General features: G+C 51.8%; 7 protein-coding genes across 7 annotated transcripts; 2 read left to right on the top strand and 5 right to left on the bottom strand.

The window, feature by feature from the left end:
- Positions 1 to 658: 658 nt before the first annotated feature.
- Positions 659 to 1635, top strand: N7462_005568 (RTA1 domain-containing protein; the record flags this gene model as incomplete). Its single annotated transcript, XM_057077286.1, has 2 exons — positions 659 to 680; positions 749 to 1635. 2 exons carry the CDS (start codon positions 659 to 661, stop codon positions 1633 to 1635), a joined length of 909 nt encoding a protein of 302 aa, XP_056932866.1.
- Positions 1636 to 2442: 807 nt separating this feature from the next.
- N7462_005567 (uncharacterized protein) lies at positions 2443 to 3554 on the bottom strand (the record flags this gene model as incomplete). Its single annotated transcript, XM_057077285.1, has 2 exons — positions 2443 to 2995; positions 3052 to 3554. The coding sequence occupies 2 exons, from the start codon at positions 3552 to 3554 to the stop codon at positions 2443 to 2445; spliced, it is 1056 nt and encodes a 351-aa protein (XP_056932865.1).
- A 2211-nt stretch (positions 3555 to 5765) lies between these two features.
- N7462_005566 (U6 snRNA-associated Sm-like protein LSm8) lies at positions 5766 to 6142 on the bottom strand (the record flags this gene model as incomplete). The annotated part of the gene is made up of 2 exons (XM_057077284.1): positions 5766 to 6037; positions 6112 to 6142. The coding sequence occupies 2 exons, from the start codon at positions 6140 to 6142 to the stop codon at positions 5766 to 5768; spliced, it is 303 nt and encodes a 100-aa protein (XP_056932864.1).
- Positions 6143 to 6942: 800 nt separating this feature from the next.
- On the bottom strand, positions 6943 to 8333 carry N7462_005565 (putative proline-rich, actin-associated protein Vrp1; the record flags this gene model as incomplete). Its single annotated transcript, XM_057077283.1, has 2 exons — positions 6943 to 8136; positions 8217 to 8333. The coding sequence occupies 2 exons, from the start codon at positions 8331 to 8333 to the stop codon at positions 6943 to 6945; spliced, it is 1311 nt and encodes a 436-aa protein (XP_056932863.1).
- A 281-nt stretch (positions 8334 to 8614) lies between these two features.
- On the top strand, positions 8615 to 9970 carry N7462_005564 (uncharacterized protein; the record flags this gene model as incomplete). The annotated part of the gene is made up of 1 exon (XM_057077282.1): positions 8615 to 9970. One exon carries the CDS (start codon positions 8615 to 8617, stop codon positions 9968 to 9970), a length of 1356 nt encoding a protein of 451 aa, XP_056932862.1.
- Positions 9971 to 10497: 527 nt separating this feature from the next.
- N7462_005563 (60S ribosomal uL1 domain-containing protein) lies at positions 10498 to 11536 on the bottom strand (the record flags this gene model as incomplete). The annotated part of the gene is made up of 4 exons (XM_057077281.1): positions 11478 to 11536; positions 11239 to 11416; positions 10910 to 11103; positions 10498 to 10826 (listed from the first exon to the last, which is right to left on the bottom strand). The coding sequence occupies exons 1-4, from the start codon at positions 11494 to 11496 to the stop codon at positions 10498 to 10500; spliced, it is 720 nt and encodes a 239-aa protein (XP_056932861.1). The 5' UTR covers positions 11497 to 11536.
- A 261-nt stretch (positions 11537 to 11797) lies between these two features.
- Positions 11798 to 12571, bottom strand: N7462_005562 (uncharacterized protein; the record flags this gene model as incomplete). Its single annotated transcript, XM_057077280.1, has 1 exon — positions 11798 to 12571. One exon carries the CDS (start codon positions 12569 to 12571, stop codon positions 11798 to 11800), a length of 774 nt encoding a protein of 257 aa, XP_056932860.1.
- Between the last annotated feature and the right edge of the window lie 478 nt (positions 12572 to 13049).

The following is a 13049-nucleotide window of genomic DNA, read 5'->3' as shown; positions in this document are numbered from 1 at the left end:
TAACTCGAGAAGCCGCGCTCGGAGATGAGTAGCATCAACGCCAAGAATTTTTTTGCCTTGAATTTTCAAAAACCAAATGGTACTACTGCCTTTCTATTCTCTCGACAAAAGCGCCAAGCGCCCAATAATCAACGATGTACTTCCCACAGTTCCCATATATAGTATATAGTCCTATATACCTATAAAGCAAAATATAAAAATATAATGAGTACAGTGTAAGCTTAGATTTAAGCGAGGGCCACGTGGACTCGAGATACCCGATCGGGCCAGAATAATCCTGATTATCTTCCTCTCTGGGGTACGACCTCCACTTCTGCGATCTTCCGCCCGATGATTGGTGATGGTGAGGCGATCGGTCCTCAGGCCCTGAGAGCGTAGTGGGGTATCTTGATACTAACGACCAAATCAAAAGCGAACGCTCATCCTTGGCCAGCTTCAGCTTCTTCGCCTAGAATACAATATGACGCCACTTACGAGCAGAGCCTGACGGAGACTTGGCAGACTTAAATATTAAAGGGCTCTCAAGACTGCTGTCCGGCATGTGAACCAAAGCCAGCCCAAAATTCATTCAGCATCTGCCTCGAGCAGGGGCTTTTTCCCTTGTCCTGGACAGGTCACGGCCACCTGTACCCCGGTCTCACATCGCGCGGCATTCAAGATGAGCTTTCAAGATGTTGTTGGTATGTCCAACCTCAAACTTCTAGTTTTAACAGCTTTGGCCATGTGTAGAGGACTAATTGGTAAACAGCGCGGTCCTTTGGCTATGTTGACCCTAATTTCGTGAATCCCGGCGGGAAAAATGATACCAGCGTCATTATTTACGGTTACACCCCATCTATCGTCCTAGCGGGCATCGCTGCGGCCTGGTTCTTTCTCCACTTGATACTCCATACGACCCAAATTTGGAGATACCGAAGCTGGTGGTGGATGACCTTTTCTACCGGCTTGGTGTTCGAGATCATAGGGTACATTGCCAGAAGCCTGTCAGCCAAGAAAGACCCGTACAACCTGATCTATTTTGTCCTGAACTACTTCTTTGTCGTGACCGCACCGGTTTTCCTTGCCGCAGGGGTGTATACCGTTCTTTCAGCCCTCATCTCCAGATTAGGGAACGGGTATTCCTTCCTCCGGCCCACCGTCATCCTAGGATTCTTCATAACATCGGACGTGATCTCGACAATCGTGCAAATTGCCGGCGCCGTCCTGGTTGGCGTGAAGGAGTCCCGACGCCAGAATCCTGAGACTGCAAACAACATCCTTCTCGCGGGTCTCGCGTACCAGGTGTTTGCTATGAGCATCTTCGTCGTGTTGATGACAACATTCCAACTTCGAGCTCGCCGCCGCATCAAGGAGCAGGGTTTTCGAGTATTCTGCCTGTCGTTTTCAGTATCCACTCTCCTGGTTTATATGAGGACAATATTCCGTCTTATTGAGACGGCCGAAGGTCTTGGAGGGAAATTGTCGACACATGAAGTTTACTTCGCATGTCTCGAATTCGCGCCTATCGCACTTGTGGCTCTTCTCTTTTGTATTTGGCATCCGGGTCGCTGCCTTGGAGCTCAAGTGCGCGCACACACTGAGAAACTGCCAGGCAATAGCGGTCGGGATACGTTGGTTGCTCATGTTCATTCATGAGTAGAGATCCAGCCAGGATGATCGATCTTGCTCTATCTAGTATGTAAGCAATGAAATTTGCTCATTGCAAAATGTGGCCGAAACGAAATGGCTCTAAAGTAAATAAATCTAAATAGAGACACGGAGAAAAGAAAGGTACCCAATGTACCTTTTAACGAGAAGAGCCAAATCCAATGATTTCATCATGCTATGTATGCGCTATGTATGTAACCCGAATTGCGGAGGTGATTATGATACAGGAGGTCAAGGGTGATAAAAGGGATAATAATAGCTAAAGGAAGGTTTGAGAAGACGAAAGGAAAGAAGGGCCTTAAAAAAAAGGGAACAGTGGTCCGTCAAAAACGAGAGCAAGGAGGGGGTAGGCGCTGTAGGTACTCTTGTCCAGAGTAAAGAGAGAGTGAGAAATCGGAAGGACTGTAAGCCAAAAGTAAGGATGAGGTGTCGCAGGAGAACAAAATTCACCGCCCTTTGCGGTAGTTTTCTGCATAGCAGTCGATCGAGGCTTTTACTTTTCATCAACTTCCTGGTTTGGGGGCATCTGGGACCAGCCGTGCTCTTTAGCCCAAGTTGTAAGAATGATGCAGTTTTAATGGGGCCTGTCAGGCTGACACAAGGAGTTGATGCTGGAAGGGTAGGGAAGAAACGAAAATCCGGAAATGCTTGCTGATCTTTTTACTCCAACGCCGGGTAGCCAAAAAAAAAGAGGGGGGAAGAAAGGCCCTCAAAGGAAGAAAAAGGATGTTGGTAGTCGAGGTATGTATCGGGGGAGTTGGTAAAAAGTCCGTATGAGGTGACGAGGCTGGGAATTTAGATATCCATGCTCCACCGCCAAGGCCGGATACGTTCCAATTGACCAAGGGCGACTTCATCGTGCGGATCATCGTTTATCTCCAGTTGTAGAAGATGTACCTTGTGCTTGTCGCCCCGTCCCAGAGTCGAGAGGGTTTTGGAAATTTGCGGCCGAGCGTATACTTTCTCGCTTTCGTCGGTGGACTTTGAGGCTGGTCGGGTGGCAGGAGTATCGGGATATCTCCAAGAAGCGCTGAATGACTGGTCACTGTCGGCAATAGAGAACATCGAGTCGGATCGAGAATTCCGCGGAATGTCGAAATCATCATGAGGGGTGCTTTCCGTGCTTCTGCGAACCCGAGACACAGAGGATTGGCGAGGTAGTTGCTGTTGAACCTCTCTCACATCGGAGACCCCGTCCCCAATCTCGTGACTGGGGCTTTCGGTGTTGATCTCGTTGTGATACGCGACGCTTCGGTATGTGCGAGACGGCCAGTCTGCGGCAAACCCACCCACACTATCGCGAGGGGACATGTCGTCGAACCGCTCTTTTCCAGCCATGACTTTGGCGCTTGGCGGCGGCTGTAGCATCCATCTCGTCTCCGCACGGCAACGCGGCCCACTCACAATGGGCGGATGAAGATCATTGACGGGGGGACATAGGCAGCGTAGTACTTGGACGGTTCATCGGGGTCTGCCCGACCTCGGCCGGAGAAGCCAATGGATGAGCCGAGGACTTCCTGGCCCCAAAGCGGCTCATCCTCCCGCTGGTAGCGCATCGACTTCCACTTGTCATTGAGGGGCTGCATCAGGCCGCCACTCTTGTCCTTCTTCACCAGCGAGCTTTGATCTGTGTTCCAACTATTTGTCCGAGGATGGTTACGATGTCGACGAGCGGGCGGGCCGGGTCCCAGGACGATTTCCTCCTGCCATCCTTCGTTGGTACTGAATGGGGTGGGTTGCGGGAACGGCCGAGGTTGGTCGGTGACGAGGTCGGGATCGGCTTTGGCGTTCAATCGCTGGGTTCGCACGGCATCCTTTTTGCGTTTCCGGCGATCAATGCTCATCGCACAGGGAGTGCAGGTGGCATAGTAGAATACTGCCGACTGCGCACCCCGGTAGAGCCACATGGCTGGCGCGGGGGGGGGGGGGGGGGGGGGTTGATCCCGTTTCTCTTTGCTTTTTTGGGGAGGGCGGGATGATAAGGGTTCGGGAAAGGAGGTTTTTTTTGAAGACTGATCGTTCACGAGACGATATCTGCCCGGGCGATCTGCTGAATGGGACCCGGTAGTGGTTGTGTGTTGTGTCGTGATAGAGTCCACATGAAGGGCTTTGGTAGATCGCGATAGGGATCAGGGGTGGCGGAGGTCGGAGGTCGGAGATCAGAAGAGAGCGGGAAAGAGTGGAAGGAATTGGATGCCCGACGACCAGCGAAGGGAGGAATAGTTGGCGAACGAGGGGGTGGAAGCAGGACGAAGAAGACGGAGGGGGGGGGAGGTTGAGGAGGAGAAAGGGAGAGAGTGTACGAGGTCAGAGGTCAGAGGTCAGAGGTCAGAGGTCAGAGGTACGAGGTCAGAGAGCGAGCAGGGGATGAAACGGGGGGGCCCCGGCGGGTTTGGGCGGTTTGGGCGGGTTGGCGACTTTCGGGGGGCTTTGGGTCCTTCGTTTCCTTGGGCGCGTCTCCGTTACATCCGCTTGGATTCCTACCCAAAACTACGAGTCACAGACTGCCGACCGGTTGTGAAAATTTGATTAACTTGGATCAAAATTGGTACAAATTGGTGCAAATTGATAAATTCCCAATCTATCTCATTCATTGCCCATGATCCTCGTCTCCTGGCCCCTCCTCCACTCTGGTTGCTCGGGCGCAGTCACCCAACAACCGCTAAGCCCGCCTGGACACTAATGCGAACTGGGCCACCAAGCGCCTAAATGCTCTCGGGCGGCGGGGATCGCGGCCATCGACCATGTCCATGGTACTTTGCATGGGATCTCGATTCTGCCCATTCCCTGCCCCCAATTGGTGATTCCAGGCGATCCATGCCGCCTCGCGGGCGACTCGCTCGAGACCAGCATTCACCACCTCTCACCCGCCTCCTTTCGACACGGTCCAGTGCGTGTCAGCCTGGACTTGGCATCCCGCATTGAGTGGAGAACCTTGTGCCGCAAACGGGAAGTAAAAAGGGGGGCCCTCCTCGAGGCGCAAATCGACGAACCAAGACTCAATTGCCTCGACCGATACTTCTCATGAACCAGCACTGGTGAACTCGTGAAGAGCAGGCTATCGGACTGTCGGCGAGGGGTGACAGTCGTGGGGGCGAAAGTCGGTCTGACCTACTACATTCGATCGCAGGAGACCGGAGATGACAGCTCACTGCACTTGACACACCGTACCAGACCGCATCTCGCTAACCTCATTTGTCGGGCAGGAGCGGGACATGAGCCCATACTCTCTCTCTCTCTCTCTCTCTCTCTCTCTCTCTCTCTCTCATCTAACTCGGCTCGTTGTAGCGGATGTAGATGTTTCTATACTTCTATACTTCGATGTGCCGAAGCGGTGGCGCAGACTGCAGGCTACTCACAGATTCTGCAGATTTGTAGGCAGCAAAGTATCCAAGCAGCAGTGAAATGTAGTGATGCAGTATTACAGGATATCTCAAGTCCTAATGATCAAAAAATAAATAGGAAAAAAAAAAAGCAACAACAACAGGGGATGGCCCATTCCAGTCCTGCGGCCGTTCTTCCCCGCCCCAGCGCAAAGAACGTAGGGATGCACCCTCGTAAACCGCCCGGTCGTGAGACAACTCACGGCGAGGCGACAAATTTGCCTTCCCTCGGCTACCGTCAAGTCCATATCAGATCCCTGTTGGATGTCTCCCTGCCTTGTCTGTCCTGTAGATCCTCGTAGGGCTGCGGCCAACCGCGATACTGCCGAGCTTCCTCGGCGGAAAGCAGCATGTGATGCCGCCAGAGAACGGGGTTGGGATCAAGAAGCCCATTTCATCATCGGTCATGCAATGACGTCCGTCGCCGAAGACAACGCGAGCTGGGTATTGGAGAGGTCAAATAGGACAAAGACGAAAACAAAGAAAAAAATCGCAGTGGGGCAATGGAGTAACGGAGAGGGAAAACGAAGTATCGGGCCCAGGTCGAACACGCGAAAAAGACGCGAGCGAGATAGATTCTCAACTGGTTGAGCATCGCCAGGCACTTCACGGCTGCACTTTGGCAGAAGTGTTGGGCAGATGCTCGTCCCCTGTGGCGGATGTATGCAAATATGGTTCCCAGACCACCAACGCCCGAACTCGCAAAATCAAATCAAAAGTCCATGTCGCAACGGCTCATGCATTTTTCGTGTCCCGGATGACCTCGCCCTTGACCTTACTCCAATCAATATCCCCGTCGATCTTCTCGTCTACCTCTCCGCAGACGACCACATTGTCGCCACGAATGAGGTAGAGGCCATGTTCGATCTGCGATGAGGGCTCGTCGTCTTCCGGGGTGCGAATGATACGCTCGACGGTGTCGGAGAGCACAATATTGGTGAGCTGATCGGTGGAGAGAAGTGTGCCGAGAAGGGTTCGTCCGTCCACGGTGAGGATAAGGACTTTCTCTAATAGGGTGCAAGTCGGTCAGCAATCGGCTGCAGTCGACGGTGCGCAGAGGCCCAGGCACAGTGAAACTTACTGTTAATGTATGGGTTCAGGGAAAAAGACATGATGGGCGAATGGGTGCTGGCAAGACGGACAACTATTTTGCGATTGCGCGTAGACGTGTCGAAATAGCCTAAGCTAGAGAGCTTGTAATGGCGTTTTCACAGCTTTCCAAAGGGAATAATACTTGTGGCCCCTCCGCTGCTTTCGACTTTGAATTCCAGAAAAGAGATGACAAAGACAGGCTTAGCAATAGCAATTGCCTTGTATAATAATATCTGCAGAAAATCCGCGAGAAAGACGGTTCCGAAGCTCGAGTGCGGCGAAAAAGCACTTCAAGGTGAAGAAGAGGAAGTCCGAATTCCAGGTCTGCACTTAGTTCGGCGGGGATGATGGCGTCAAGGAAGACGTTCAGGGACCCAGCTTCAAGATAGATCGATGCATATGTGAGTTGAAAGCGTCAGGTACGGAGACAACGAACTTGAATCCTGAAGCTGGTGCTCAATTGGCAGGTGGGAATAACGCTGGCTAATCTCGGGGTCTTCGCGGTTGTTTGCACTGATTGGCGGGGATCACGTGCCGAAGATGAGATCCTCGAACTAGCTTAACGTTTAATGCCACTGGGACGGCTTAGCTTTGATGGGATCGAAATCCAAATCAATGATAAGTGGGAATTGAGTTTTCAACTAATTGAACAAGAGTATAATGCAATTACTTGATGTAAAAGATCGGAAGACTCGTCTACAAATGTCTTATTGTGAATAAATGATGTGGAAGCTTGGTTATCAAAACAATTTATGTATAGTATAGAGCAGCAATTCACTATCTGTGCATGATATCGCCTGCAATTTTCCATGCACTCAACTCAGCCACTCAACGCGCTTAAGTCCAAGGGGACACTGCTGCCTCGCCCAGCGCGGTACATACGTTGTCCGCCAGCAAACGGCCGGGGCTTCGGAAGCAAGCCTTCAACCTGGAATTTGAACCGCGAATCATCTATTCGGACAGGACCATATGTGGATGTAGTTCGAGAGCTAGGAGCAGAAGCCGAGCCACCATTTGTAAGCGTATACGCACTAGGATCCAATGCAGTATGCGGTTCATGTGAGACAGGGCGCGAGGCAAGTGGCGAGGGCCGAGACGGCGAGTCAATGGAGGGAGGCGCAGGCGCTGAGACTGGGGGAGGAGGCGGAGGGGCGGCAGGAGCAGTCGCAGGCGGCGGTGGTGGGGGAGCTGCAGTCAGCGAACTGGCGTTGTTGTGACCGAGAGCAGTGCGAGCAGCTTGTGCTGCAATCGATGGCGGAGCTCCTGGGGGCGGTGGAGGAAGAGTCGGACGCCCAGGAGCAGCCGGCGGTGGGGGAGGAGCTCGTGATGTAGTAGGAGCAGATGGAGGGAGCGGAGGAGGAGCTGTCGGGCTGGCTGATGGAGGAGGTGGGGGCGGTCCAGAAGGCTTGCGGGAAGCCGGAGGTGCCGGAGGCGCGCGTGGAGGAGGAACTTCCGGCGCACTCGCCGCCGAAGCATTCGAGAATGTGGACGACGGTCTTGAACCAGGACGAGGGGGAGGGCGCTTGAGGTTGGCTAACAATGGATTCACAGGTGGCGCAGGCGGGGTCGCTGAAGAAGGTGGAGGAGGTGGTGGTCGTGATCCGGGCAGCTGAGGAGCTGAAGGAGGCTTTGGCGCTGGAGCTGCTGGTGGTGGCTGAATATCACCCTCGGGCATATAGGGCGAGTCTCGGTTGGCGCCTGTGTCTATACCACCACGACTGCGCAGCTTAGGCATGCCACCCGCAAAGAGACCTCCGAGTTGTGCCGCCGGGGAGCCAACCCCTTCATCCGACTCCGATACTTCACTGTTGCTTCGCAATCTGTTGGCAACTGAGCTAGGCGGAACTGGGGGAGCAAGCCCTGACGGGGCCTTCATCCCAGGAACTGGCGGCGCACCCCCAACAGACGGTGCGGGCGACACTCCTCCTGAACTTGAGATCTGGGGCGCGGATCGATCATTGGTAACCGTCTTCTTCAACCGGGCACCTTTGTGGATATCTGAAAGAAGAGCGTTCTACCATCTTGTCAGCGTCATGGGCCCCGACAAAGAATATTTGGCAAGAATTCAAGTCATAAAAGTATCTAGAAGCCTACCCTATCTTTTGCTTCAGCCTTAGAAGGTCGATTAGGCAAGCTTCCTGGAGGAGGTGGTGGGGGAGGACCACCTAGTCCTCCGGGCGGCGGCGGCGGCGGCGGAGGGGGAGGAGGCATGCCGGAGGGTGCGCCTTTGAGGTGATCTAATTGTTGAAGAGTTGAATGTATCAGATATTACCGAAAGGGTGTTGTTGGAAATGGAAACCTCCTTGGCCAGAAGGAGCGGCGACTGTAAGTGTCAGGCAGAAGCAAAGACGTCAGTGCGAGCGAGTACGGGGCAGTGAACAGCGCTGGCGCGAAGTCTCCGCCTTTGAGCCTCCCGCGCCGATCTGAAAAAGATAGCCCGTCTACATCGTGCGGGCCTTCTCTCCTTTTACGCACAATCCACACCAATCGTCATGAATCGAATCACTTTGAGGGCTCAGAGGGCCTCCAGGCCTCAAGGAGTGATCTGTCAATTTTGCCAATTCTCTACCTCCGCGCCGCGACGTGCGCTTCCCTTCGCTCGAGTGTCTACCTCTTCCGAAAATCGAACCCCTACCAGCAGCCTTACCTTACATTCGTCCAGACGGGCAGCGCAGAACCCTCCGAAAGTTCCACTGATTTCCCTACGCCACGACTCTACACGGACATCTCGCGCCTCAGAGGAGCCCCTGGAGGCTTTGAACGGAGAGAATGCGATGCCCGAACCCTCCGCGATTGTCGAAGAGAGTCCCGAGATAGCAGTTCATTATCTCACGGAAATTGCATCGCGCCAGATTCTCGGTGTGGATCGAGTGCCTCAAAACGATGTAGTTCAGCATTTCTTCAGCGAATGCGAGGCAGTCACCAACTATCTTGTTTCCCTAGAACGGGATCAGGCGGAGAATCCATCCACAACTGACGAGGGCAATGCGATCTCCTCGCTACTCGAAATGGAAGAGAAATTGGGTCATAAAAGAACAGCCAAAGAAGATAACCATCAAGGGGGGAATTCGCAGGTTATAGACCCTCGACTAGCAAACACCGTCGCAAGCATCTCGACCAAGGTTATCAAGGACGAAAAGGTCTTCATCTCCCCTGAGATCCTGGAGAAATACGTGACAATCCAATCTCGCTTGGGCCAATCTGAGCATCTGCCAGAGATTTTCCACCTCTATGCCAACAAGCCTATTCCCGAGGAGAAGAGCAGCCCGCCCAGGTTTCTCAAGCCGAACCCGAAGGATGTTAACAGCGCTGTGCCTGCTGAATTAGCGAACATGGCCTTGAACGTCGCCATTCAACAAAAGAATCTTCCTCTTGTGCTTGCTATCATTGACAAGACCTTTTGTGCGCCTGCTTTCCACCGCGCGAAGATCTTTAGAAAGGCTGGTATCCCTCTGGCGGGTCTAGCGGGAGCTCCAGCTGCCTGTTATGCCCTTGCTTCTTGGGCCGCGACATTCCAGCATACAATGGACCCCAGCACAGCAACTGGCATTGCGTTTGCCGCGTCGTTGGCTTATGTCGGTGGCACTTCATCTATTGGTATTTTGGCTATCACGACCGCCAATGATCAAATGGAGCGGGTGACATGGCTGCCTGGTGTTCCTTTGCGACACCGATGGCTCCGAGAAGAGGAACGCGCGGCCATGGACAAAGTTGCTGTTGCCTGGGGGTTCAAGGATCCCTATATGCGCGGCGAGGAGGTAGGTGAAGAGTGGGAGAGCTTACGAGAGTTTATTGGCATGCGCGGCATGATTCTGGATAAAACAGAATTGATGGAGGGCATGCAGTAAGCGATTTTGATTGTACTATATATAACCTTGTAGAAAATCCGTTTGTTTCAGCCCAGCATTAATCACTGTGTCTTATTGGATACGCACATCATGATAACTTGCCCTCTTCCTAAATATATATATATGAAGGGTTTACCCGATGCTAGTAATTGGCTGCTTGTTTTGGAGGTTGAGAATGTACTTCTCTAACCAACAGCAACACCCATTGCATATCTTTATCATTTATTCCTAGCATTGTACCAATTGTATCGCAAACTGGGTCCTTGGCCTTTCCATGCGGTCTACGGAACTCCAAGATGCTCCTGCGGCCGAAGTGCGACAACTCTACAGCACTCTTCTTGATTGTGATATTGATAAAAAATTTCTACGATGAGTTGAACAAAAGCTTCTCTCACGAAGCTCCATTGTTCAAAAGAATACCTATCGTCACAGGCAGTGGACGGTTGAGATTATACGGATTACATATACTACAATAGCACAAAAATATTCAACCAAGTCGTGAGATTCTTTTATTTTTTTTTGGGTCACTAAACTATGACACCCTCACTTCTCGGACACCAACTAGAAGTCCAGCGCAATGAAGCGACGGAGCATTTAGTAGATGCGCTTGGGGGAGACATGGTAGCCTTGACAACCAGGCTGCCAACGTTCTGCCAGCCCTTCTTGAGCAGGGAGACAAGGTAGTTGATGGCAAGCATCAGGTTGGCAACAAGCTCCTCCTGGGTCATGCCGACGTTGCCGACAGCGACACCGAGGCAGAGAACCTTCTTCAGCTGGAACTTGATGGTGGACTTGACATCGGTGACCTTGTTGGCCATGTCCTCAGCGTGAGAGATGGGGGTGGGGAACTTGCCGGCTGTGAAAAGAAAAAAAATTGTTAGTATTGGTTCTAGAGAAATCGAGGGAAACTAGGCATATTGAGCCCTGAAAAAAACGTACCCTTGGACAGACCGGGACCGAGGAGACGGGGAATCTGCTTGATGAGAGCCTCGGAAGCAAGGAAAGCATCGTACTTGCGAGCAAGCTTCTTGATGAGCTTCTTGTTCTTGTTGAGCTTCTTCAGGTCATCGGTGGACATGGCATCGATGCCGTGGTGCTTGGCACGGTCGAGATCGTGCTGGTCACCAAGGATACTATCGGGATGTTAGCCATGAATTCTCCTCTGAAGCTGATTGTTCATCTCTGGTCCATTGCCGCTGCACTTCATTGCCAGATTTTCCAGCACAATACAGGGAGGATTTGAGATGAATGGCGATGGGAAAACGCACCAGATGGACATGTTGGGGCGGGGGACGGTGGGGAGCTTGATGGTGCCCGAGAAACGCTTGTCACGCTGGGGATCATAGTTCTTCAGGCCGATCTGAAGCTCAACGGTCTCGAGGAAGTTACGCTTCTTCTCGTTGAGAGAGTAGTTGAGAAGCTCATCGACATTCTGGCGCACTCCGGCTAAGAGGATATTAGCGATCAAATCAAGGAGAATGATTTGGAAGGAATATTCAGAACATACCGACTGTGATCTTCGACATGATGGCGACAGTCTTCCAAAAGAATTTCTTATGGTGTGGCTCTACGCTGAAGTCTGAGGGGAGAAGAAAAATGTTGTCGCGAATTTCTCCGCTTGTGGGTGCCGGGCTTCGACTAAGCCCAAAATAGACTAGCGGTGCCCTAGAACGAGGTGCTGACTCAGCTCGGCCACCTCAGGCTCAACATGCACGTGAATCATTGTGGCCTTGATGCCTGGGAATTTACTGGGCTACAACGACCAAACACGAACGAACGATTAAGTCTTCCATTGGATGGCGCTTATCTAGTTTGTAGGAGATTTAATCACAGCTTCGGTAACTCGATTTCCTTCTCCAATGAAACCACCTGCGATGGGATTCCCTGTCGATTTTGTATGTCTATTATCTTCTCGGTCACGTGAAACCCCAAGCTCTCGTACAATGGCAGTGCAGTCGGATTGACCGTCTCCACTTGGACGGTAATGCTAGTCTTCGATGCACCAAGCATAGCGCTTTCCTCGGCGGCAGCCTCGATCGTGGCCTCCAACAGTCGCCGCCCATGGCCCCTTCGCCGAGCGGATGGAGAGACGAACATTCCGACAACCAAATAAACAAGATGCGCGCCCTGTAGATCGTCGGATTTGGAAGCAGCCAGAGGAATCTGGTATCGCCCATTCTGGATGAATACCTCCCAAGTCTTGTTGACGGTCGGAGAATCGTCGTTAGGCTTCAAGAACACACCTGGCCCGATTAGAGTAACAATGCCCACCCATTCTCTACTTAGTAACTCTCCAAGAGAAGACTTCGTGCCATCGAGGCTGTCGGGATTATTTGATTTGGAAATTTCCTCCGCCTCAGTGCTGAGACCGCCTAGAGAGACAAAGGTTTTACCCGCGGGATTCTGAATCCGCGACAACCATGTGTCATAGGGGAACTGAGACTCATCATCATAAGTGGAAGAGAAAGCCTGAGGATCGACTTGAAGACTATACAGCCGAAACTTTCTATAGCGCTCCACGATTTGCTGTTCTTGTGGTAAAGAAAGAAACTGATTTGGGACCAGAATGGTATGGCCAGAAGGGAGATGCGGGGCTGCCATGGCCTTGAATTTAAGTAATAGACACAGTCGAGGCTCAGAGACTTGAATTGGGAAGAAAAAAGGTATAACACAGGTGGTTCATATATCGTACTTTCGAATTCTGTGCTCATAAGGAGTCGTAACTAGGCAAAGTATGACTCAGTGCGAATGTCGAATGATGTGACTTGGTGGCAGCGGATCCCGTCTTCATGAAACCACAAATGCATTGACTGACCAACATCATCATATGTAAGTTGCTCAACTACACTGATAAAAATTTGCTTTATTACCATGATAAAGAGAGCGGCTTAAACTTATAATTTTTTTTGAAATTTATATTATTAAGTCTAAATATTTGTTTATGGTCATCAGCATGGAGATGCTCGTCAGGCGAGACTTCCAGAATCTAAGTAAGTCACGGTACGTCCTGAGAACAATATATTGTTGATGCACGTATCGCTGCAGCCGCTCCAGACAAACAACGATGGACTCGAGCCTC

The sequence above is a fragment of the Penicillium macrosclerotiorum genome, assembly GCF_028827735.1.
Source record: "Penicillium macrosclerotiorum strain IBT 26536 chromosome Unknown utg000006l_segment0_segment0, whole genome shotgun sequence".
Classification (NCBI taxonomy): Eukaryota; Fungi; Ascomycota; class Eurotiomycetes; order Eurotiales; family Aspergillaceae; genus Penicillium; species Penicillium macrosclerotiorum.
The sequence above is the reverse complement of the archived record's forward strand: the minus strand, read 5'-3'. Positions and strand labels throughout refer to the sequence as shown.